Source organism: Lithobates pipiens, unplaced genomic scaffold, assembly GCF_037356315.1.
Source record: "Lithobates pipiens isolate NorthernLeopardFrog02 unplaced genomic scaffold, aLitPip1_a1.2 Scaffold_16, whole genome shotgun sequence".
Taxonomy (NCBI): domain Eukaryota; kingdom Metazoa; phylum Chordata; class Amphibia; order Anura; family Ranidae; genus Lithobates; species Lithobates pipiens.
Window position 1 is genome coordinate 79,181,152 of NW_027507748.1, and position 24,335 is coordinate 79,205,486.

Genomic DNA, 24,335 nt, shown 5'->3' on the forward strand with positions numbered 1-24,335 from the left:
ATTTTAAAGACTTGCTGTTACTATTAGTTCCACAAAGGTTCTTTTCAGGACTGGTATCAGTGGTACGGTAATAGGCTTGTACACGTATAATATTCTTTCTTCCAAATATAGAAAGAATATTATACTTGACTGCTGCCCTTCTGCTGCAGTCTGCTAATCATTCACAACTCACTTGTTCCACAAAAGTTCTTATAAGGACTGGTAACTTGGTCTGTCTAGGGTGCTACGGTACATAGGCTTGGGTGCGGTACAGTCTGCTGTTCTGTAAGGACCGCTATCGGTCCACAATAGATAGGGTTGCCGTGCACTACTGCTGACCGCTGCCCTATACTGCAGCAGTCCTTCAGCGGTATAGGGACTGACGCACAGTCTGCTAAACACTAATACACAACCTGCTTGGTCCACAAAAGTTCTTATAAGGACTGGTAACTTGGTATAGGGTGCTACGGTACATAGGCCTGAGTGCGTTACAGTCTGCTGTTCTGTAAGGACCGCTATCGGTCCACAATACATAGGGTTGACGTGCACTACTGCTGACCGCTGCCCTATACTGCAGCAGTCCTTCAGCGGTATAGGGACTGACGCACAGTCTGCTAAACACTAACACACAACCTGCTTGGTCCACAAAAGTTCTTATAAGGACTGGTAACTTGGTATAGGGTGCTACGGTACATAGGCCTGAGTGCAGTACAGTCTGCTGTTCTGTAAGGACTGCTATCGGTCCACAATACATAGGGTTGCCGTGCACTACTGCTGACCGCTGCCCTATACTGCAGCAGTCCTTCAGCGGTATAGGGACTGACGCACAGTCTGCTAAACACTAATACACAACCTGCTTGGTCCACAAAAGTTCTTATAAGGACTGGTAACTTGGTATAGGGTGCTACGGTACATAGGCCTGAGTGCGTTACAGTCTGCTGTTCTGTAAGGACCGCTATCGGTCCACAATACATAGGGTTGCCGTGCACTACTGCTGACCGCTGCCCTATACTGCAGCAGTCCTTCATTGGTATAGGGACTGACGTACAGTCTGCTAATCACTAACACACAACCTGCTTGGTCCACAAAAGTTCTTATAAGGACTGGTAACTTGGTATAGGGTGCTACGGTACATAGGCCTGAGTGCGTTACAGTCTGCTGTTCTGTAAGGACCGCTATCGGTCCACAATACATAGGGTTGCCGTGCACTACTGCTGACCGCTGCCCTATACTGCAGCAGTCCTTCATTGGTATAGGGACTGACGTACAGTCTGCTAATCACTAACACACAACCTGCTTGGTCCACAAAAGTTCTTATAAGGACTGGTAACTTGGTATAGGGTGCTACGGTACATAGGCCTGAGTGCGTTACAGTCTGCTGTTCTGTAAGGACCGCTATCGGTCCACAATACATAGGGTTGCCGTGCACTACTGCTGACCGCTGCCCTATACTGCAGCAGTCCTTCATTGGTATAGGGACTGACGTACAGTCTGCTAATCACTAACACACAACCTGCTTGGTCCACAAAAGTTCTTATAAGGACTGGTAACTTGGTATAGGGTGCTACGGTACATAGGCCTGAGTGCGTTACAGTCTGCTGTTCTGTAAGGACCGCTATCGGTCCACAATACATAGGGTTGCCGTGCACTACTGCTGACCGCTGCCCTATACTGCAGCAGTCCTTCAGCGGTATAGGGACTGACGCACAGTCTGCTAAACACTAACACACAACCTGCTTGGTCCACAAAAGTTCTTATAAGGACTGGTAACTTGGTATAGGGTGCTACGGTACATAGGCCTGAGTGCAGTACAGTCTGCTGTTCTGTAAGGACCGCTATCGGTCCACAATACATAGGGTTGCCGTGCACTACTGCTGACCGCTGCCCTATACTGCAGCAGTCCTTCATTGGTATAGGGACTGACGTACAGTCTGCTAATCACTAACACACAACCTGCTTGGTCCACAAAAGTTCTTATAAGGACTGGTAACTTGGTATAGGGTGCTACGGTACATAGGCCTGAGTGCAGTACAGTCTGCTGTTCTGTAAGGACCGCTATCGGTCCACAATACATAGGGTTGCCGTGCACTACTGCTGACCGCTGCCCTATACTGCAGCAGTCCTTCAGCGGTATAGGGACTGACGCACAGTCTGCTAAACACTAACACACAACCTGCTTGGTCCACAAAAGTTCTTATAAGGACTGGTAACTTGGTCTGTCTAGGGTGCTACGGTACATAGGCTTGGGTGCGGTACAGTCTGCTGTTCTGTAAGGACCGCTATCGGTCCACAATAGATAGGGTTGCCGTGCACTACTGCTGACCGCTGCCCTATACTGCAGCAGTCCTTCAGCGGTATAGGGACTGACGCACAGTCTGCTAAACACTAATACACAACCTGCTTGGTCCACAAAAGTTCTTATAAGGACTGGTAACTTGGTATAGGGTGCTACGGTACATAGGCCTGAGTGCGTTACAGTCTGCTGTTCTGTAAGGACCGCTATCGGTCCACAATACATAGGGTTGACGTGCACTACTGCTGACCGCTGCCCTATACTGCAGCAGTCCTTCAGCGGTATAGGGACTGACGCACAGTCTGCTAAACACTAACACACAACCTGCTTGGTCCACAAAAGTTCTTATAAGGACTGGTAACTTGGTATAGGGTGCTACGGTACATAGGCCTGAGTGCAGTACAGTCTGCTGTTCTGTAAGGACTGCTATCGGTCCACAATACATAGGGTTGCCGTGCACTACTGCTGACCGCTGCCCTATACTGCAGCAGTCCTTCAGCGGTATAGGGACTGACGCACAGTCTGCTAAACACTAATACACAACCTGCTTGGTCCACAAAAGTTCTTATAAGGACTGGTAACTTGGTATAGGGTGCTACGGTACATAGGCCTGAGTGCGTTACAGTCTGCTGTTCTGTAAGGACCGCTATCGGTCCACAATACATAGGGTTGCCGTGCACTACTGCTGACCGCTGCCCTATACTGCAGCAGTCCTTCATTGGTATAGGGACTGACGTACAGTCTGCTAATCACTAACACACAACCTGCTTGGTCCACAAAAGTTCTTATAAGGACTGGTAACTTGGTATAGGGTGCTACGGTACATAGGCCTGAGTGCGTTACAGTCTGCTGTTCTGTAAGGACCGCTATCGGTCCACAATACATAGGGTTGCCGTGCACTACTGCTGACCGCTGCCCTATACTGCAGCAGTCCTTCATTGGTATAGGGACTGACGTACAGTCTGCTAATCACTAACACACAACCTGCTTGGTCCACAAAAGTTCTTATAAGGACTGGTAACTTGGTATAGGGTGCTACGGTACATAGGCCTGAGTGCGTTACAGTCTGCTGTTCTGTAAGGACCGCTATCGGTCCACAATACATAGGGTTGCCGTGCACTACTGCTGACCGCTGCCCTATACTGCAGCAGTCCTTCATTGGTATAGGGACTGACGTACAGTCTGCTAATCACTAACACACAACCTGCTTGGTCCACAAAAGTTCTTATAAGGACTGGTAACTTGGTATAGGGTGCTACGGTACATAGGCCTGAGTGCGTTACAGTCTGCTGTTCTGTAAGGACCGCTATCGGTCCACAATACATAGGGTTGCCGTGCACTACTGCTGACCGCTGCCCTATACTGCAGCAGTCCTTCAGCGGTATAGGGACTGACGCACAGTCTGCTAAACACTAACACACAACCTGCTTGGTCCACAAAAGTTCTTATAAGGACTGGTAACTTGGTATAGGGTGCTACGGTACATAGGCCTGAGTGCAGTACAGTCTGCTGTTCTGTAAGGACCGCTATCGGTCCACAATACATAGGGTTGCCGTGCACTACTGCTGACCGCTGCCCTATACTGCAGCAGTCCTTCATTGGTATAGGGACTGACGTACAGTCTGCTAATCACTAACACACAACCTGCTTGGTCCACAAAAGTTCTTATAAGGACTGGTAACTTGGTATAGGGTGCTACGGTACATAGGCCTGAGTGCGTTACAGTCTGCTGTTCTGTAAGGACCGCTATCGGTCCACAATACATAGGGTTGCCGTGCACTACTGCTGACCGCTGCCCTATACTGCAGCAGTCCTTCATTGGTATAGGGACTGACGTACAGTCTGCTAATCACTAACACACAACCTGCTTGGTCCACAAAAGTTCTTATAAGGACTGGTAACTTGGTATAGGGTGCTACGGTACATAGGCCTGAGTGCGTTACAGTCTGCTGTTCTGTAAGGACCGCTATCGGTCCACAATACATAGGGTTGCCGTGCACTACTGCTGACCGCTGCCCTATACTGCAGCAGTCCTTCATTGGTATAGGGACTGACGTACAGTCTGCTAATCACTAACACACAACCTGCTTGGTCCACAAAAGTTCTTATAAGGACTGGTAACTTGGTATAGGGTGCTACGGTACATAGGCCTGAGTGCGTTACAGTCTGCTGTTCTGTAAGGACCGCTATCGGTCCACAATACATAGGGTTGCCGTGCACTACTGCTGACCGCTGCCCTATACTGCAGCAGTCCTTCATTGGTATAGGGACTGACGTACAGTCTGCTAATCACTAACACACAACCTGCTTGGTCCACAAAAGTTCTTATAAGGACTGGTAACTTGGTATAGGGTGCTACGGTACATAGGCCTGAGTGCGTTACAGTCTGCTGTTCTGTAAGGACCGCTATCGGTCCACAATACATAGGGTTGCCGTGCACTACTGCTGACCGCTGCCCTATACTGCAGCAGTCCTTCATTGGTATAGGGACTGACGTACAGTCTGCTAATCACTAACACACAACCTGCTTGGTCCACAAAAGTTTTTATAAGGACTGGTAACTTGGTATAGGGTGCTACGGTACATAGGCCTGAGTGCAGTACAGTCTGCTGTTCTGTAAGGACCGCTATCGGTCCACAATACATAGGGTTGACGTGCACTACTGCTGACCGCTGCCCTATACTGCAGCAGTCCTTCATTGGTATAGGGACTGACGTACAGTCTGCTAATCACTAACACACAACCTGCTTGGTCCACAAAAGTTCTTATAAGGACTGGTAACTTGGTATAGGGTGCTACGGTACATAGGCCTGAGTGCAGTACAGTCTGCTGTTCTGTAAGGACCGCTATCGGTCCACAATACATAGGGTTGCCGTGCACTACTGCTGACCGCTGCCCTATACTGCAGCAGTCCTTCAGCGGTATAGGGACTAAGAGTTTTGTCACAGGGTGATTTAAAAAATGACAGGCAGAGGAAGAGGCAGGCCCTTCCGCAGGGGTGGTAGGGGTAGGGCAGGAGCAACAGCCTTGAGCCAAAGTGGGAAGTTGCAGAAGGTGCGTTCAATTACTTTAAAGGACGCACCAGACTTGGTTGAGTGGCTCACTCAGCCTTATTCTTCTGCACCCTCCTCATCCTCTCGATCTGCACCCTCTTCTTCACTCTCTGCTATGTGCACCCCCAAAGACACTACCACCAACAACACCACCACCACCACATACCTTCCGCTTGAGTGCAAATGGGGGCCTTCATGCTCCAGTGTTTTAATAGGGACCCCCGTATAAAAAGCATGAGGGTCAAGGACCAGTACTGGGTGGCAACGTACTTAGATCCCCGGTACAAACACAAAATGGCGGAAATGTTACCGCCGTCGCAGAGGGCTGTCAGAATGCAGCACTTCCAGGCCTTGCTTCGAGAAATGCTGCATTCTGCTTTTGCGTGCGCTGGCAGAGGAGCAATTCCCACTCCCAGAGAAGGATTTGCGGGTACCAATCCAACAGCGCCTGCAAGAAGAGGCCGGTTTGAAGATGTGTTGGTGACTTCGGATATGAGGTCATTCTTTCAGCCGACCCATCGACAGGTGTCATCCGGATCCAGCATCAGGGAACGCCTAGACCGTCAGGTGTCCGACTACATTGGGTTAACGGCCGATGTGGACGCTCTGAGGAGTGATGAACCCCTAGACTACTGGGTGGGCAGGCTTGACCTCTGGCCAGAGCTTGCCCAATTTGCAATCGAACTGTTGGCTTGCCCCTCATCCAGTGTCCTGTCCGAAAGGACGTTCAGCGCAGCAGGGGGGATTGTGACCGATAAGCGTACTCGCCTAGCTCACGACAGTGTTAACTACCTCACATTTCTAAAAATGAATGAGGCATGGATCTCGGAGGAATTCAACACATGTGATCAGTAGACCATGTATATGTCTATAAACAATTTTTGGAATCAAGCACACAGACCTTCTTAATTCATTTGGCTCACTTCCCTGACCCAAAAAAGCACACCGTACTATATGCCCCTACCCTCCTCTTTGAAGAGGTTGAGCGGTGTCATATTTCTACTGGGGCTGCTTATTATGAGGGGTTCCCACCATCCCTGTGCTGTGCTGACTTCCTCCTGGGTGTTCTTATTATGAGGGGCTCCCACCATCCCTGTGCTGTGCTGACTTCCTCCTGGGGGTTCTTATTATGAGGGGCTCCCACCATCCCTGTGCTGTGCTGACTTCCTCCTGGGGGTTCTTATTATGAGGGGATCACACCATCCCTGTGCTGTGCTGACTTCCTCCTGGGGCTGCTTACGGTGCTGCTGTCAGCGCTGTATGTCACGGAGCTGCTGTCAGCGCTGTATGTCACGGAGCTGCTGTCAGCGCTGTATGTCACGGAGCTGCTGTCAGCGCTGTATGTCACGGAGCTGCTGTCAGCGCTGTATGTCACGGAGCTGCTGTCAGCGCTGTATGTCACGGAGCTGCTGTCAGCGCTGTATGTCACGGAGCTGCTGTCAGCGCTGTATGTCACGGAGCTGCTGTCAGCGCTGTATGTCACGGTGCTGCTGTCAGCGCTGTATGTCACGGAGCTGCTGTCAGCGCTGTATGTCACGGAGCTGCTGTCAGTGCTGTATGTCACGGAGCTGCTGTCAGCGCTGTATGTCACGGAGCTGCTGTCAGCGCTGTATGTCACGGAGCTGCTGTCAGCGCTGTATGTCACGGTGCTGCTGTCAGCGCTGTATGTCACGGAGCTGCTGTCAGCGCTGTATGTCACGGAGCTGCTGTCAGTGCTGTATGTCACGGAGCTGCTGTCAGCGCTGTATGTCACGGAGCTGCTGTCAGCGCTGTATGTCACGGAGCTGCTGTCAGCGCTGTATGTCACGGTGCTGCTGTCAGCGCTGTATGTCACGGAGCTGCTGTCAGCGCTGTATGTCACGGAGCTGCTGTCAGCGCTGTATGTCACGGAGCTGCTGTCAGCGCTGTATGTCACGGAGCTGCTGTCAGCGCTGTATGTCACGGAGCTGCTGTCAGCGCTGTATGTCACGGTGCTGATGTCAGTGCTCTGTATTACGGTGCTGCTGTCAGTGCTCTGTATCTCCTGCACCCTCTTGTTTGCCTACCCTGGTCCCTGACCTTCCCTCTCCTCCATTGCCTTCATTAGCTCCATAGTCCTGAATTGTCAGAACAATTTCCCAAATAAAAAAAAAATGCTTGTAGTTATCGATCCCAAATTCACCTCATACATGTATTATGCTATTGTCCAGGTGGTGGGACTACGTGCTACCCCCTAATAATTACCCCGTGGCCGCAAATTCGACCTAAAGGTTTGCGAAATTCGCCTCCCATTGAAGTCAATGGAGCCCGCGGCGAACGGTCGTTTTCGCGAACGTTTGTGCCCGTTCGCGTTTCGCGTTCGCGAAACGTCCCGTCGGAAGTTCGTCCATCACTATTCACATACTTGTATCAGGATAGAATATAAATAATACTAGGTTAAAATTATCCCTATATTGAAAACTAAAAAATATAAATAAGGTTATGATGAGTTTGTTATGTTTATGGATTAAATTAGAAAGGTTAAAATGAGAGAAAGTGAGTTAAGAAATGAAGTAAAAAAACAAAAAAACCTTAATTTCTTAACTCACTTTCTCTCATTTCAATCTTTCTAATTTAATCCATAAACATATCAAACTCACCCATAACCTTATTTATATATTTAGTTTTCAATTTAAGGATAATTGAAGGATAATTTTAACCTAATATTATGTCTATTCTATCCTGATACGAGTATGTGAATACTTATACACTGCTAGTTTTAGAAACACATATAATAGTAAAACTAATTAATAGACCTGCTATTTCCAAAATGTAATTATTGGGAGTACCCAAATACTCCTATCCGTGATACAAAAATGCACTGATAGCATTGTTACTTGATGCCTCAATTGCACACCCCTTCCTGATAAATGGGAATCTATCCATCTATGTGACTCCTCGTAAGTCACACATGAATGGTTGGCTCAATCTGGTGGTGTGTCGGCTGGCCGGGCACCCCAGTCGGGATCGATTGAAGGAGGTCCTAGAGGATTTCAGGCTCAGGAGAAATCGCTCAACACAATGTGATTGGTAACTATACTGAAAAATGTCCACTATTATTATAGTTCATTTTATTTTGCGGTTATATCTATTAATCTCAATACAAGTAATATTCTTCTACAGCACCCAAATCCTCTGAAGAAGACCTGGTGGGGTCAAAACGCATCAAAATTCACTTAACATCTCACTGTAGCGCTTGGACATTATAGAATACTATGTTTACTTTTACTCGTGTTGTTGCTTTCATATATCCTGTACCACAGCTCATATTTTAACTGTCATTGTCAATTTTGAGATTATGCTATTAATAAAATCTGAACAATTTTAAACCCCATGTTATTACCTTTCTACTCATTTACTGCCTAGAATACCCCAGATGGGGGACATTTCCCATTTTCCACAAATATAAATACAACCATATAGAATGAGTTGGTAATAAATAAATACACATTTACCAAATATACATATGAACTGATATAACATAGTCCTATACATATATAAAGACACATAATTACATATTTAATGTTTAGAGTATGAGCTGAACTGTCTTCACATCCCAAAATTGTATACTCTACGTGTTTCGTGAAATGTATTCACTCATCAGGAGTATGGATGCAGGACTACACTGTAAGTACAGAAAAAATCATCAAATATATTCCTAAATGTATCTCTCAACCAACGGAGAATTTAAGCCTCCCTAAATGCAGTATACATTGTCTAGTATTCACAGTTCAGTGCGAGAATGGTCTATCAGCTCATGCATGGATAGGGGGGTGCAGGCGATGGTGAAAGAGGGGATCCCCAACACAATGCCAGGTCCAGAGCTGAGGCGGGATGAACCAGGGATGGACAAAGGGAACAGACAGAGACAAGGCCAGGTGACCACAATGCTAACCATTGGGATGGTTTAGAATCAAAAATCCCATTGATCTAGAAAAAATTTGAAAAATAAAAAAAACGCATATGTATAAGTTAACTGGGTGAAAAAAATGTGTAAATAATGATGTATATAAATCTGTTGTGAATGTGTAAAAAATATTAATATAGTGATAAAGTGACACAAAAAAACAAAACAACAACATAAATCAAATAAATATGTGAATGAATGAAGTAGAAATGCCTCTAACCGGCTGATATGTGTTGAGAATGTGAGAACCAGAGATGTAGCATCTCCTTGTTGTTATAGGGTTGCAGAGTGATCCACCCAGCCAGGATCGGCTGCTTTATACTCAAGATACACGACGGGCGCCCGCCAACGTCATGCTGGCGCTCTAAGGGTGGAGGGGAGGAATATGTATTTTTTCTGCAGTAGCACATCTCATTCAAAGTCTCACTTATTTTCCTCCTTTTTTTTGTTCTTATCCATGATACTAGGGAATGAGGTTTGTTGCTGTGGCTATGTCAGGTAATTTTTTTCTTTTTTGGTATGCAAAAAGTCTTGTTGTCTTTAGGGAAAAAGAAGACTGTGAATGCAATTTCATGAGAAATTTATGACGCTGACATCAAGATCAGTGAAGAGACTATTTCTGTTTTATTCCAAGTTCAGTCTGTTTTTATATATTCTTAATAATGACGCATTGAACAAGAAATAGCGAGACCTAAGAAGTAATTTAATTAAAGCCATAGCTGTAGCTGACAAACATCATTTAGTTTCTGAGGAGTGCATCTCTCAAAAAAATGGCAATGTTGCATCAAGTAGTGTTTGCAAGACTGATTGAAGACAGTAGATAAATTAGATAGTATTAGTTATGTATATATGCAAACCACTGGTCAAGAAGCACGCTGATCCCCAATTGTTTCCATTATGTTAAAGTACCTCTTGGCCGAAAACTAGACCCAAGGTTGTAAGCACATTGTAGCAATAAGAGTATTGTATAACCCCTTCACTACCATAAAGAATGTAATGAAAACCACAAAAAATGAAAACATATATATAAATAGTATATATAGATAGACAGACAGTGTATGTATGTGTGTATATATGTATGTATGTATATATAAATTGGTGAGTAAAATATAAAATAGCTAAGTTCAACATAGTTTGCTAACTAAACCCCTGACTGTAACGCAAACTGTTAGACAGGTTAATTTGGTTGGCAAGTTGAGCTTGGAATTTTCTTTGGTTTTGTTTTACATGCATTGCCATTCCATGTGCTCCTTGTTGCAAAGGCCAGTTATAGGTGGGGGCAGTGGCCATTTGTTTGCACTGTTGGAATACTGGTGATAGAACAAACTGGACAGCTTGCTGCCATTGTGCTATATGCTGGGTGTCCAGTGTGCCCTTGTGCCTTTGAGGGGTGGGCTCCTTCCAGGCTCACCTGCCCTCTGCCTACCCATTATAATGCATGTGTTTCTATTATGGATGCTCTCAAAAATGTATAGTTAGGACTGCAGATAATATTGGGGTGCCTTGTCACGGCCTCCGCAGCTTATGCATGTATTTTCAAATGTGTGCTAACTAAACACCTCTTTTTAACACAAACTGTTAATTTGGTTGGTAGCAGGCTGGCTGGCGAGTTGAGCTGGGAATTTTCTTTGGTTTTGTTTCAGAACTAAGTTTACCTTATAAATATGAACTCTGATACATAAGACTCAGGGTTGAAAAGGAAAATAAGCTCCTGCTAATATACCAATTTGTGTTCCCATAAATCATAAAGTGAACAAATATTAATAATCAGTGGTGTAGCACTGCCAAAACTGTAACCTGTGTAATGGTGTGGATGTTAAAACATATGAATGTTTAGACCAAAATTAATGCTTAAATATACACATAAAGATAAATATATACAATCCAATTCCCAATAAATTGCACAATAAATGTCCAAAATGAAAATATTCAGTAAATTAACAAAAAATGCTTCCAATGAATTGGTGATAATAATCCTCCTTGACAATATTTTAACCCTTTCCAATGTGACCAGTATGGGGATCTTACAATATTAAACACCATGTGTTCCCTCTAGTCTCCCAGAACTCTCACCTCCATTTTGGAGCATATTAAAATACTTCAATTCCTCCACACGTTCCGCTCTTTACATGAAGGGGAACATCTACCTCTGTCCACAGGGGTCTCTCTTGGTGGATAGATAAGTACTTCCATGCATAGTGGGTTCAGTCCCTTTTAAATATTCATGCTTTTGGTGTTCGCCCTGAAGTGTCCTGTTCCGCCTCCCCTTGTCTTGTTTACTTGGAGCTGACTCTATATATGGCTGCTTCTATACCTGTTGAGGCTGCTCGGTCCGGCTGGTCCTTTACAGTTCCCCAGTTTTTCACGTTTTGTTTACTGTCTCCATCATCCATTACTGTCTCTTACTTCCTGCTCGGTCCAGCTGTGATGACTTTACTAGCTAGAAGACTATACCCACTGTTCGTGGAGGTACTCATCTGTCCACCCTGTGAACAGTGGTGGAAGTTCCCCTTGATGTAAATATTCTCCAATATGGAGGTGAGTTCTGGGAGCATGTGGTGTTTAATATAGTAAGATCCCCATACTGGTCACATTGGAGCGGGTTAAAATATTAATTCATTACTCTAATAGTGAAAATGACCTAAAAAAAAAACGTAATAATAAAAATTAATAAACAATAAATATGACATCATTGATAATAAGTATTCTACTCGTGATCAAGTGACCAGAGAAAACTCTTCACAACTTAATTTTAGTTCAATCACACAATGTCCCATAAGTGTGTCACTCCAACTTCTTTGATGAATGATCTCAAAACCACCAAGTGCAGGGATTCTTGTAAACTGTGATAAAAGAGCAGATCCAGAAAGCTTGCATGTACCTTCACCAAGGAACAACACCCCCCACTCGTGAGATGCAAATACAATCTGCTTACCAGATATGTTTGACCACTTTAATTAAAAAGTAAGTCAAACAGCGCCTGTACAGGTAAGTGCCTCTTCACATGAATGTTGATATGGATACACAGGATAGTACGTCCCCTTTCACAGTCTCAGGCGGTATATAGAGAGAGAGAGTCTTCAGGAAGACGTTAATGACGAAACGTACATTGAAGCGGTACCTGGTCACACTCCTGACGCCATATCCGGCTATCTGGTTGTCGGCCTGATGGCCTGGAACGCACGCCATATCAACAATTACGGAAGGGATACACTGTATTGATCGCATTGTGTGGTTTTTCGAAGGCGAGCAGCCCCAGTGCCAGGTCGGGCACATGACAATGTAAGAAGCCATTTGGCTGTTTGTTTTATATTTTATTTTAATAAAAATCAGTATTACGCTATGGATCTGTTGTGCTCTCTCTCTATATACTGCCTGAGACTGTGGAAGGTGACGTACTATCCTGTGTATCCATATCAACATTCATGTGAAGAGGCACTTACCTGTACAGGCGCTGTTTGACTTACTTTTTAATTAAAGTGGTCAAACATATCTGGTAAGCAGATTGTATTTGCATTTCATGAGTGGGTGGTGTTGTTCCTCGGGGGAGGTACATGCAAGCTTTCTGGATCTGCTCTTTTATCACAGTTTACAAGATTCCCTGCACTTGGTGGTTTTGAGATCATTCATAAAAGAAGTGACACTCTTATGGGACTTTGTGTGATTGAACTAAAATACAAGTTGTGAAGAGTTTTCTCTGGTCTCTTGATCACGAATAGAATACGTATTATCATTGATGTCATATTTATTGTTTATTAATTTTTATTGAGTTTTTTTTTTTTGGTAATTTTCACTATTAGAGTAATTAATTAATTAAGAGTGCCCCTAAACCATTATTTTCACTATTTAGGAGGGTGTGTTTTTTTCACCTCACGTATATAGGGTGCAGCCTTTTGTTTTATTATTTGATTTTTTTTTTATTTTTTTACATGGCGCGGAATTTGCACAATTGAGTTTCAGTTGTTTTTTCATATTTTAACAATAGCCTGACCTTGTTATCTGTCCAAACCCTACAGACAAAGAGACAAAATGGAGAAGGCCGAAATTGATTTCTACTACAATTCACATACCAATGTGTATTTGGAGTGGCCTTAGCACAACTGCAGTGGTTCCTGGGTGACACTATCTGATTGACTTTTGCTGACATGCTCTAAAATAGGTTTTTAATTTATACTGTGTGTTTTTCTTCAGAAATTTCCAAAGCTATACAGATCTCCTTTGAATATGTTGGTGTCCACAAGAATAATAATAATACAACTGTAAGTCATGTATAAATTTATTTTTGCTTTACAGGTCCATGTCCCCCCAATGAGAAGTTGTGCGGTGATGGTGTTACATGCATACAACAATCCCTGTTTTGTGATGGGATACCAAACTGTCCAGACAGTTCTGATGAATCTACCAAAACATGCGGTAGGGTCAACATGATGAATTCCGTTAATATTCTTTTGATCATTCAACATTTTTTTTTTTTTTTTACATTTTGAAGATTTTTATTGAAAGTTTTAAATAAGTACATTGCATATGCAGATGCGTTAGAGAAAAGAAACAAAAGAATCAAAATGACATAACACAGCCATTTCAAATTTACAAATTGTAACACAAACCAATATATTGGTATGCCTAAAATGCCACTGGGTCATGTTCCACTTTTTGACCCAAACTCTACCTTTACGAATGTCGAGCATTTGTTCAGAATAATAGCGGGGTTTTGTCATAAAAAAACGTTAGTTCTGACCTGGGTGAGGACTTCCAAAGGGTTAGGTGCTAAGATCCAGTGTCTGACAAGTATAGTTCTGGCAGCCAAAAGAAAATGTGTAAGAACTGTATGATATTCTTTCGGCCATTGATCAGTGCCTAAACTTAATAAAGTTAAGGCAGGGTTAATGCACCACAGTATTCAGATAATTTCAATGATTATTATAGATATTTTATGCTCAAAACTGTTTAAACACTTTCAGGCCCAGAGTGTACGGTACAGAGAGCTTATCTGCCCACAATTCCGCCAGCACATAGGTGAACTGGTGGAGGAAATTTTGGATATGCGTAGAGGTGTGTATTACCATCTAGATACGATTTTTAACTCCCAATGATTGGCATTGCGTGATGCTAAATACAAAGATCAGAATGCGACAATCCATTGAGCGTTAGGAACCTGTTGTTGAGATCTAACTCCCATTTTTTAATGGCATCTGACTTACAATAAATGTGTTTATCTTTAACCACTTAAGGACCGCCGTATTGCCATTGTACGTCATCACAATGGCACAGGCAGGCACAAGCACATACATGTACGTGCCTGCCTTCCAGCGGGTGGGGGGTCCAACCGGACCCCCTCCCGCTGGATACGGCGGTCCGGTTCGCTGCAGAAGCTATCCGTGATGAGGGGATGGCCGTTGGTTTCTGGCCACCCCCTCTGGATCGCTCCTGGCCAATGACGAACTTCCTCCCACTGTGTATTGTTTACACAGGAAGGAGGAAGTGATGTCATTCTCCTCGGGGCGGTCTTTTTGACCGGACTACGAGGAGAAGACTAAAAGTAAGTGTGCACCAACACTACACTGACATGTAGGTACACACAGGCACACAAACCCCCCCAGATCCCCCCCGATCGCCCCCCCCCCCAGTCACAGTGTCACTGATTGCATTGATCATTTCTTTACTGATCAATGCATTCAGTGTCAGTTGTAACAGTTAAAACTGTCAGGGCAGTTAGTGTTAGGTCCAGGGTAGCCCCATATCACCCCCCAATAAAGATTTAACCCCCTGATTGCCCCTCGAGTTAACCCTTTCACCCCCTTTTGCCAGTGTCACTAAGCGATCATTTTTCTGATCGCTGCATCAGTGTCGCTAGTGTCGCTAGGTAGCTAGTTATTTTTTTAGGTTCACCGCCAGGTTTTTATATCGCTAGGTACCCCGATATACTACCCAATAATGGTTTTAACCCCCTGATTGCCCCTAGTTAACCCTTTCACCCCCTTTTGCCAGTGTCACTAAGCGATCATTTTTCTGATCGCTGCATTAGTGTCGCTAGTGTCGCTAGGTAGCTAGTTATTTTTTTAGGTTCACCGCCAGGTTTTTATAGCGCTAGGTACCCCGATATACTACCCAATAATGGTTTTAACCCCCTGATTGCCCCTAGTTAACCCTTTCACCCCCTTTTGCCAGTGTCACTAAGCGATCGTTTTTCTGATCGCTGCATTAGTGTCACTAGTGTCGTTAGGTAGCTAGTTATTTTTTTAGGTTCACTGCCAGGTTTTTCTGTTCAAATATTTTATTGGCAACAATCAAGAATAAGAAACAGGCACAGTTACAGACATTATAAACGTAAGAGAACATTCCAGCTGAGCATTGGAGTAATAAAAAGTCACGACCATGTATTGAAATATAGGTTGTACATCTGACTCCCCCGCAAAGTGAAACAAAAATCAACAAATAGCATCAGTGGGGGAGGTGAGTGATTGTGAGAATAAGAGCTATAACCAATACATAAAGCAGGGATACTCAGCCCAAGCAATCCGGGCAACAGTAATGAGTACATAACGTGTATTATATGCCATCATAGGCAGAACAGTTAGTGAAAGAAGCGAAAAGAGAAAGTCAAGGGAAAGGAAAGGGGAAAGAATAAGGAGGAAACTAGAAGTAAAGGGGAACAGAAACTAGAGGGAGAGAAAAGGAGAGAACTAGCATAGTTAGGAGAGAAATAGAACTGGCCAGGCCGCCCACAAACTCCATGAAAAACGGAAAGCAGCCCTCCACCCCTAAAGATGGGATCAGGGTTCCAAGAGGCGGCTATCAAAATCGGGAGGGAGAAAGTGATCTGCCCAGGGGCGCCAAATTTTAAGGTGTTGGGGGATCTTATCTAAGATTGTGGCTTCGATTTTACTGTGTATCATAGCCAAAGTGACTCTGTTTTTAACTTCCACAATATTCACAAAAGGGGACTTCCAGGCCTTCGCAATAGTCTGTTTGGCGGCAGTGGTGAGCTGGAGAAAAAGACGCAACTGTGCCCTAGTGAGGTCGTGTGGGGGGAAATTAAGTAGTGCATGGGCTGGGTCTGGAACAAGGGTTATATTAAACAGGGTGGAGGCCATTTGGAAAATAAGTGCCCAAAAGTGTTGTACCACAGGGCATGTCCACCATATGTGAAGATGGGTGCCCCCTGCATCACATCCGCGAAAACAGTTGGGAGAAGAGGTTGGAGTGTATTTAGCGATCCTAACGGGAACCAGGTACCACCTCATAAGGACTTTGTAACTGGCTTCTAATGCCACCACATTCTGCAATGACATTTTAGTGGTTGACCATATCCCTGTCCAGTCCTCCGAGTCCCAATCTTTGGATAAATCTTTAGACCAAGCAGAGGCATAGGATTGTAGTGGGGAGGGGGAAGAAATAAGATGCATATAGAGGCTAGAAATGATACCCGGTGCGTGGGGGTCCGAGTCGCAGATATTCTCGAATATGGAAAGGTTGTTCGATACTCTGTGGGTGCCCATAATTGTTTGAATAAAATGGGATATTTGAAGGTATCTAAAACACTCCCGTGAAGGGATGTGGGTCTGCGTCTGTAGAACTGGAAAAGGCGTGATGGCACCATTAGAAATAAAATCACGTATTCGAATCAAGCCAGCATGAGTCCAGGCCCGAAAAGAAACTGGATGGGAGAAGGCTGGGTAAAATAAAGGTTGACCTATCAACGAGAGTAAGGGTAAGTAAGGCGTGAGTAGCTTAAAAGATTTACATAATTTGTCCCAGATGCGTAGAGAATGCTGGGTTAGGGGATTAGTGACATTGCCCCGAGCCGAAGCAGGGAGCCACAGAACGTTGGCAATGGAGATGGGGTGCAAATCTATAGCCTCCAGGGCGACCCAGAGTGGGATCTCCGTCTTTGCATGATACAAGGTTAGTTGTGCTAGTTGGGCGGAGTGATAGTATTGGAGAAAGTTGGGAACTCCCAAGCCCCCATTGAGTTTACTGCGAAGTAAAGTGGTTCTAGATATACGGGGGGTCTTAGTGCCCCAGATATATTTATACACCCGACTCTGGATCGCCCTGTGGAAATAGGAAGGTACTGTAACTGGGAGGACTCTGTAAAGATACAGAAGCTTGGGTAATAGGAACATTTTTACAGCTGCAATTCGTCCTAGCCATGAGACGTGGAGGGGTAACCAACTATTAAGCAAGGAGGACAAGTGCTTTAGCATAGGAAGATAGTTGGATTGGAATAGGTGAGTGGGATCGCTAGTTAGTTTGATACCTAAATATGGAATGGATGAAGGGGACCATTGAAAGGGAAAGTTGCGCTGTATTCGTTTCATTTCATCTAGAGGGAGAGATACATTAAGGGCTTTGGACTTCGCCTGGTTAACCTCCAACCCTGAAATCCTAGCGAATTTTGTTAAGAGTAGGTGAAGGTTAGGTAGGGATATGTGTGGGGAAGTAACAAATAAAAGAGTGTCGTCTGCAAATAGGCAAAGTTTATGAGTAGTGGAAGCTATGTCTAGACCGTGAATATTTGGATTAGACCTAATTAGCGCGGCGAGGGGTTCTATCACTAGAGCGAATATCAGTGGGGATAAGGGGCAGCCCTGTCTTGTACCTCTTCGAATGGGGAAGCACGCTGAACTATAACCAGAGTATTTCACATAGGCTTGTGGATGGGCATACAGGGCGCTCACCCATTGTAGGAAATTGGGGCCAAAACCCCAACGAGCCAGAATGAAGTGAAGATAAGGCCAAGAGACAGTGTCAAAGGCTTTTCTGATATCGAGTGATAAAAGGTGCATAGGGATCTTACGGGATTTTGCTATGCGTTGCAAGAGGATAATCCTACGAATATTATCACTGGCCTGTCTACGAGGAATAAAGCCTACTTGGTCGTTATGGATTAAACCCCCAATAATTGGGTTAAGCCTAAGGGCAAGAATTTTAGCCAGGATTTTCACGTCCAAATTTAAAAGAGAAATTGGCCTATAATTGGACCAAAGGGCATGATCCGTGTTGGGTTTTGGGAGCATGGCTATAATGGCTGTCAGTGTATCACGACCAAGGGATTGTTGTTTTAGTAGGGCATTATATGATTTGGCAAGGAGTGGGGCCAGAGTGGTTGCGAATTTTTTGTAGTATATACTTGGAAGACCGTCTGGACCAGGTCGTTTATTAGGTTTAAGAGTTTTGATAGCACCAAGAACCTCTGCAACCGAGATTGGTTTGTCTATTGACTCCCGGCTGGCGTCCGGCAGTTTGGGTAATTGTATGTCCTGGAAAAGGGCCTCTGCCTCCGTAGAGGGAAGAGGCCCTCTCCCTTCATAAAGATCCACAAGACGCTTGCGGAACTCCGAAAGTACCCTACCAGGGTTACTGGAGTGAGTGCCATTAGCCAGCCGAAGTCTTATAGGTTTACGTGCATGATCTGGTCTACTGAGGCGAAGTGCCAGGAAAGTGTCAGGCTTGTTGGCCTTGGTGTAGATCCTATGGCAGGACCGGCGGATGGATTTGTCCGCCGACTCTGCCAAAAGAAGGTCCAGCTCCAGCTTAGCCTTCTCTAGAAGTTTCTTATTAGTGGCTGAGGGAGATTTCTGAAACAATAGAAAATAGTGGTGAAAATCAGATTCTAATTGATGTATTTTAGAGTTTTTAATACGTTTAAGGTGGGTGGCAACAGAAATGCAAGTGCCTCTGATTACCGGCTTATGCGCTTCCCAAAGCAAGGTTGGTGATATATCAGGGGTGACATTGTGTAGTAAATAGTCATCAAGAGCAGATTGAATATCGAGACAATAGGACTGATTGGTTAGGTGTGCTTCATTCATGCACCATGTGTTTGTGGTAGGGCGAGATAAAATAGTGAGGAGACCGTGGTGATCACAGCACAGTGGTCAGACCACGTGATGGGGTGTATAACTGAGCGTTGAAGGACTGGAGCGGATGAGACTGGGACAAGGATATGGTCTATTCTGGAAAAAGAGTTATGTGGGTAAGAGTAATAGGTGTAGTTTTTCTTTAAAGGATTACACTCCCTCCACGTATCCAAAAGAGAGAAATGTTTAAATAGTTTACGCAATTGTGATGAGGGGGAGTAATGGTCCGGGGAGTAAGGGCATCTATCCAGATGTGGGTGAAGAGCTAGATTAGAGTCACCGCACATGAAGAGCGTACCTTTGACGTGAGTTCTAACAACCTGCAGTAAGTGCGAAAAAAACGGGAGAGGGTTAGTATTAGGGGCGTAATAGGAAACCAAGGTCGTCTCCACATCCTGCAGGAAGCCAACCAATATAATATAGCGGCCGGATGGATCCTTGATTTCGGTGGTCACTTTGAAGGGCAAAGAAGAGTGGAAGGCCAGCAAGACCCCTCTGTGCTTTGAGTCAGCAGAGGTGGTGTACACTTGGGGGTAACGGGAGCTGAAAAATTTAGGGGTACTATTGATGGAGAAGTGAGTCTCCTGAAGGGCCACAATATCAGCTTTCAGTGAGACAAAGGTACGAAAGGCCTTGACTCTTTTATTCGGAGAATTTAGTCCCTTAACGTTAAGGGAGAGGATATTTAAGGGGGCCATCGGAGCGGCAGGAGGGGCTTATGTAAATATAGTAGGAGATAGCTGTGGGCAACCCAGCCAGGGGAAAAAGGTAGGAAAGCGGCAAGAAGAAGAGAGGAAAAAGAGGAGACAGAAAGAGAAAGGAATGAGTAGGAGAGAATAGGCGTAGGGCATAACATTACAATAGAGAAATATAACAGGACTATTGTATAGCCCGACTAAATAGCGCGCTAACCCTGCAGCCAACAAAAAACGGCCGCAGAGGAAGAGCGCTGTAAGGTGGGGGAGCAGTGACAACTCCCCACCGCAGACGGATCAGACAAATAAGTCGTCACATTAAAGCTTAAACAGGTGAACTTAAACGGTTTGCCATAAACACATAAGCTAAGACTGCGAGGCATAGGGCCTCCTTTGATAAACAGCAAATATTTAACATATTGGGTAATGTACGAACGTACAAACAGCCCGCAGTATCTGAACGAAGCCACAAACTAAAGCGAACGTTAATCCCAGTACTGCTACGTATTGCAGGAATGAAGTGTAATACCGTTATGCATGTAACGAACTTGTTTAGGTGGATCAAAAAACTGAAAACAAACGAACCAAGAAAGAATGACTGGACCTAAAACGAAGGCCCTGTAAAGGGCGTACCATTCGTTCGGGTCGCCTCACTCCGGGTACCATGACCAGTCCTCGGTGTTGACCCCTAGACTTCTGCTGAAAACAGAAAAAAAAACAATAGCGAAAAGGAAAATTAAAAGAAAACAGAAAAATGAAAAATCAAGTCGGTTAGGGTCCATTACAGTGGCCTACGGTTACAAGACGGATATATAAGTCTGGAACCCTCGAACTCAGGGGGAGTACACCGAGCGTATCGAACGGAGGAGGAAGGAGGAAGAAAAAAGAAAACACTGTTCACGGAACCAGATCAACGTGGGATGCGAGACTTCGGACTAAGGAAAGGATCTTCATGCCGGCGTGATGGTGTCCCTTTGCGGACCGATGCCGGGTCCAGCGATGTGCATTTAGGTGTAGCTGTGTATGGATGAGCCACAGACCGGGCGGGGGTCCGAGGCAAAGCTGTCTCCGAAGGTTGAGCCGATGGGGTCAAACGAAGGGATTCCAAAAGGTGTTGAAGGGCTTCAGGGGATGAACAGGCGTGCTGCTGGCCCAAGTGGGTGAATTGCAGAGCAAAGGGAAACCTCCAGGTATATTTGATTTGATGTTGCAGTAAAACTTGCAGCTGGGGCTTCATAGCACGGCGCTTAGAAATGGTCAGAGGAGCCAGATCGGAGAAGAGCTGATATTTGTGGGTTTGGAAAGTCAGTTCCTCTTTCTGACGAGCGGTGTTAAGCAGGTGTTCCTTCGTACGAAAGAAGTGCAACTTAATAATAATGTCTCGAGGAGGACCATCGAATTCGAGGCGTTCGATGGGAATGGAGGGTGAAAGCTCCTGAAACAGAGCGGTCGTAAAGGATTGTATATCGTCAATTGATTCAGGGATGCCACGTAGGCGCAAATTGGACCTGCGGGATCGGTTTTCGGCATCCTCTAAGCGGGATAGTAATGTGGCATTCTCCTCCCTGAGCACCGAGAAGTCCTGAGTATGTTCCTGGAGGGTAAGCTCCATGTCGTCCACCCTCGTCTCTAAATCAGCGGTGCGCTGGCCTATCTCACGAATTTCCCGTGAGAGCCTGTCTGTTATTTGCTCTGAAGTGTTCTTGAGAGCTTTCTGAAGCATGGATTCCATATGTTTCAGGAATGCAGCTTGCGACATACCTGTGGAGGGTAGAGGAGGGGAGCCGCCGAGATTGGAGTCTGTGTCTTCCTCTTCTCCGCTATCCGAGGCCGCCGGAGATTCCGTGTGCTGTTTTGCTAAGGCTTTCGCCGCCATTTTGGAGGCGGCCCGGGCCAATGCTTCTTTGATGGGTTTTGGCTTGTTTTTGCCCTTAGGTCCCGTGAGTACCATACCGATAGGTGCTTCGGAATATCAGGAGGCGATCCCGGTCAGTTTGCAGCTAGAATGCGGCTCAGATCAGCATAAAAGATCCGGTAATGCGGTGGGGAATGCGGAGCTCTATGGAAGCACGTCTGCCATGTCGAGCCTCGCGCATGCGCCCCCCCCACCGCCAGGTTTTTATAGCGTTAGGTACCCCCATATACTACCCAATAATGGTTTTAACCCCCTGATTGCCCCTAGTTAACCCTTTCACCAGCGATCACAGTATAAGTGTCACTGGTGACGCCGGTTAGCCAGTTAGTTATTTAGGTTCCCCATCAGGTTTTTATGTAGCGCCAGGGACCCCCATATACTACCTAATAAAAATTTGAACCCCCTGATTGCCCCTAGTTAACCCTTTCACCACTGATCACCGTATAAGTGTTACGGGTGACTCTGGTTAGTTTGCTTTTTATAGCATCAGGGCACCCACCATTTATTACCCAATAAAGGTTTAACCCCCTGATCACCCGGCGGGTGATATCAATTAGGTTTTAGGGTCAGGGTCTGCGTCGCCCCAGGCAGCGCTAGGTTAGTGCCAGTACCGCTAACACCCACACGCAAAGCATAAACCTCCTGTAGTGGTATAGAATCTGAACAGATCAATATCTGATCTGATCAGATCTATACTAGCGTCCCCAGCAGTTCAGGGTTCCAAAAAAACGCATTGTTAGCGGGATCAGCCCAGATACCTGCTGTCACCTGCGTTTTGCCCCTCTGCCCAGCCCACCCAAGTGCAGTATCGATCGATCACTGTCACTTACAAAACACTAAACACATAACTGCAGCGATCGCAGAGTCAGGCCTGATCCCTGCGATCGCTAACAGTTTTTTTGGTAGCATTTTATATTTAAATCCGGAAGGCAGTGCTTGGTTTTCGGGGTCCCGTACATGGCTAGGCTCCCAAAAAGTCCCCCACATGTGGTATCCCCGTACTCGGAAGAAGCAGCAAAATTTATTTTGGGGTGTAATTTGACTTCTGCCCATAGCATGTGTGAGCAATATATCATTTAGTGACAACTTTGTGCAAAAAAAAAAAAGTTTGTAATATTCCCGCAACTTGTGGCAAAATATAAAATATTCCATGGACTCAACATGCCTCTCAGTAAATAGCTTGGGGTGTCTACTTTCCAAAATGGGGTCATTTTGGGGGGTTTTGTGCTATTTTGGCATTTTATGGCCTTCGAAACTGTGATAGGTAGTGAGGAGTGAAATCAACACACGGACTGTATGGCGTACTTAGTTCGTCATACAATCCGACGGACAGTCCGTCGTACTTTCGACTGAACGGACTTGACCACACACGGATGCACAAACAGTCCGTCGAAAGCTTGCACGATGACGTGTACAGCACGTACGACGGGACTAGAAATAGGAAGTCCAAGACACAGCAAAGCACCCTTCCGCCGTGTAAATCCTTTCTGGGCATGCGCCATTCTTAGTCCGTCGAACTAGCATACTGACGAGCGTATTGTCCGCTGAAACCAAAGTACGACGGACAGAATTTCGAAAAATTCGAAATTCTTAGTACACGCTGAAAAAGTCCGCTGAAGCCCACACACGAGCGGATTGTCCACTGAAATGTGTTTCGACGGACTAAGTACGCCATACAGTCCGCTCGTGTGTACGCGGCATTAGAAATCCTGAAGGTGGTGATTGCTTTTCGGGGTGCCGTGCGCGACTAGACTCCCAAAAAGTCCCACACATGTGGTATCCCCATACTCAGGAGAAGTAGCGGAATATATTTTGGGGTGCAATTCCACGTATAACCATGGCATGTGTGAGCAATATATCATTTAGTGACAACTTTTTGTAAATTTTTATTTTTTTTGTCATTATTCAATCCCTTAGGACAAAAAAAAAAAAAATTCAATGGGCTCAACATACCCATCAGCAATTTCCTTGGGGTGTCTACTTTCCAAAATGGGGTCATTTGGGGGGGGGGGGTTGTACTGCCCTGTCATTTTAGCACCTCAAGAAATGAGATAGGCAGTCCTAAATTAAAAGCTGTGTAAATTCCAGAAAATGTACTCTAGTTTGTAGACGCTATAACTTTTGCGCAAACCAAAAAATATACGCTTATTGACATTTTTTTTACTAAAGACACGTGGCTGAATAAATTTTGCCCTCGATGTATGACTAAAATTTAGTTTATTCGATTTTTCTTATAACAAAAAGAAGAAAATATTTTTTTTTTTTTCAAAATTTTCGCTCTTTTTCCATTTATATCGCAAAAAATAAAAATCGCAGAGGCAATCAAATACCATCAAAAGAAAGCTCTATTTGTGGGAAGAAAAGGACGCAAATTTCGTTTGGGTGCAATATTGCATGACCGCGCAATTACCAGTTAAAGCAGCGCAGTGCGAAATTGGAAAAAGACCTCTGGTCCTTAAGGTGTTTATTGGTCCGGGGCTGTAGTGGTTAAATAGAGCATAGAAAAGCAATATCGCCATTCTACATTATATTTAAATTTTGATGATCCTGAGTGACTTGCAACAACGAAAACATTTACAAGAAAAAAAGGATTGGGACTTTAGATGGGGCAT

The 24,335-nt window shown here is 45.0% G+C and overlaps 1 protein-coding gene across 1 annotated transcript in view; it reads left to right on the forward strand.

Moving 5' to 3' along the window:
- Nucleotides 1-24,335, forward strand: part of TMPRSS15 (transmembrane serine protease 15) — a 619,275-nt gene that overhangs the window by 133,751 nt on the left and 461,189 nt on the right. The window contains exon 6 of the mRNA XM_077480049.1: nt 13,544-13,663. Coding sequence (XP_077336175.1) covers nt 13,544-13,663 — 120 coding nt within the window. The remainder of the gene's footprint in view (nt 1-13,543; nt 13,664-24,335) is intronic.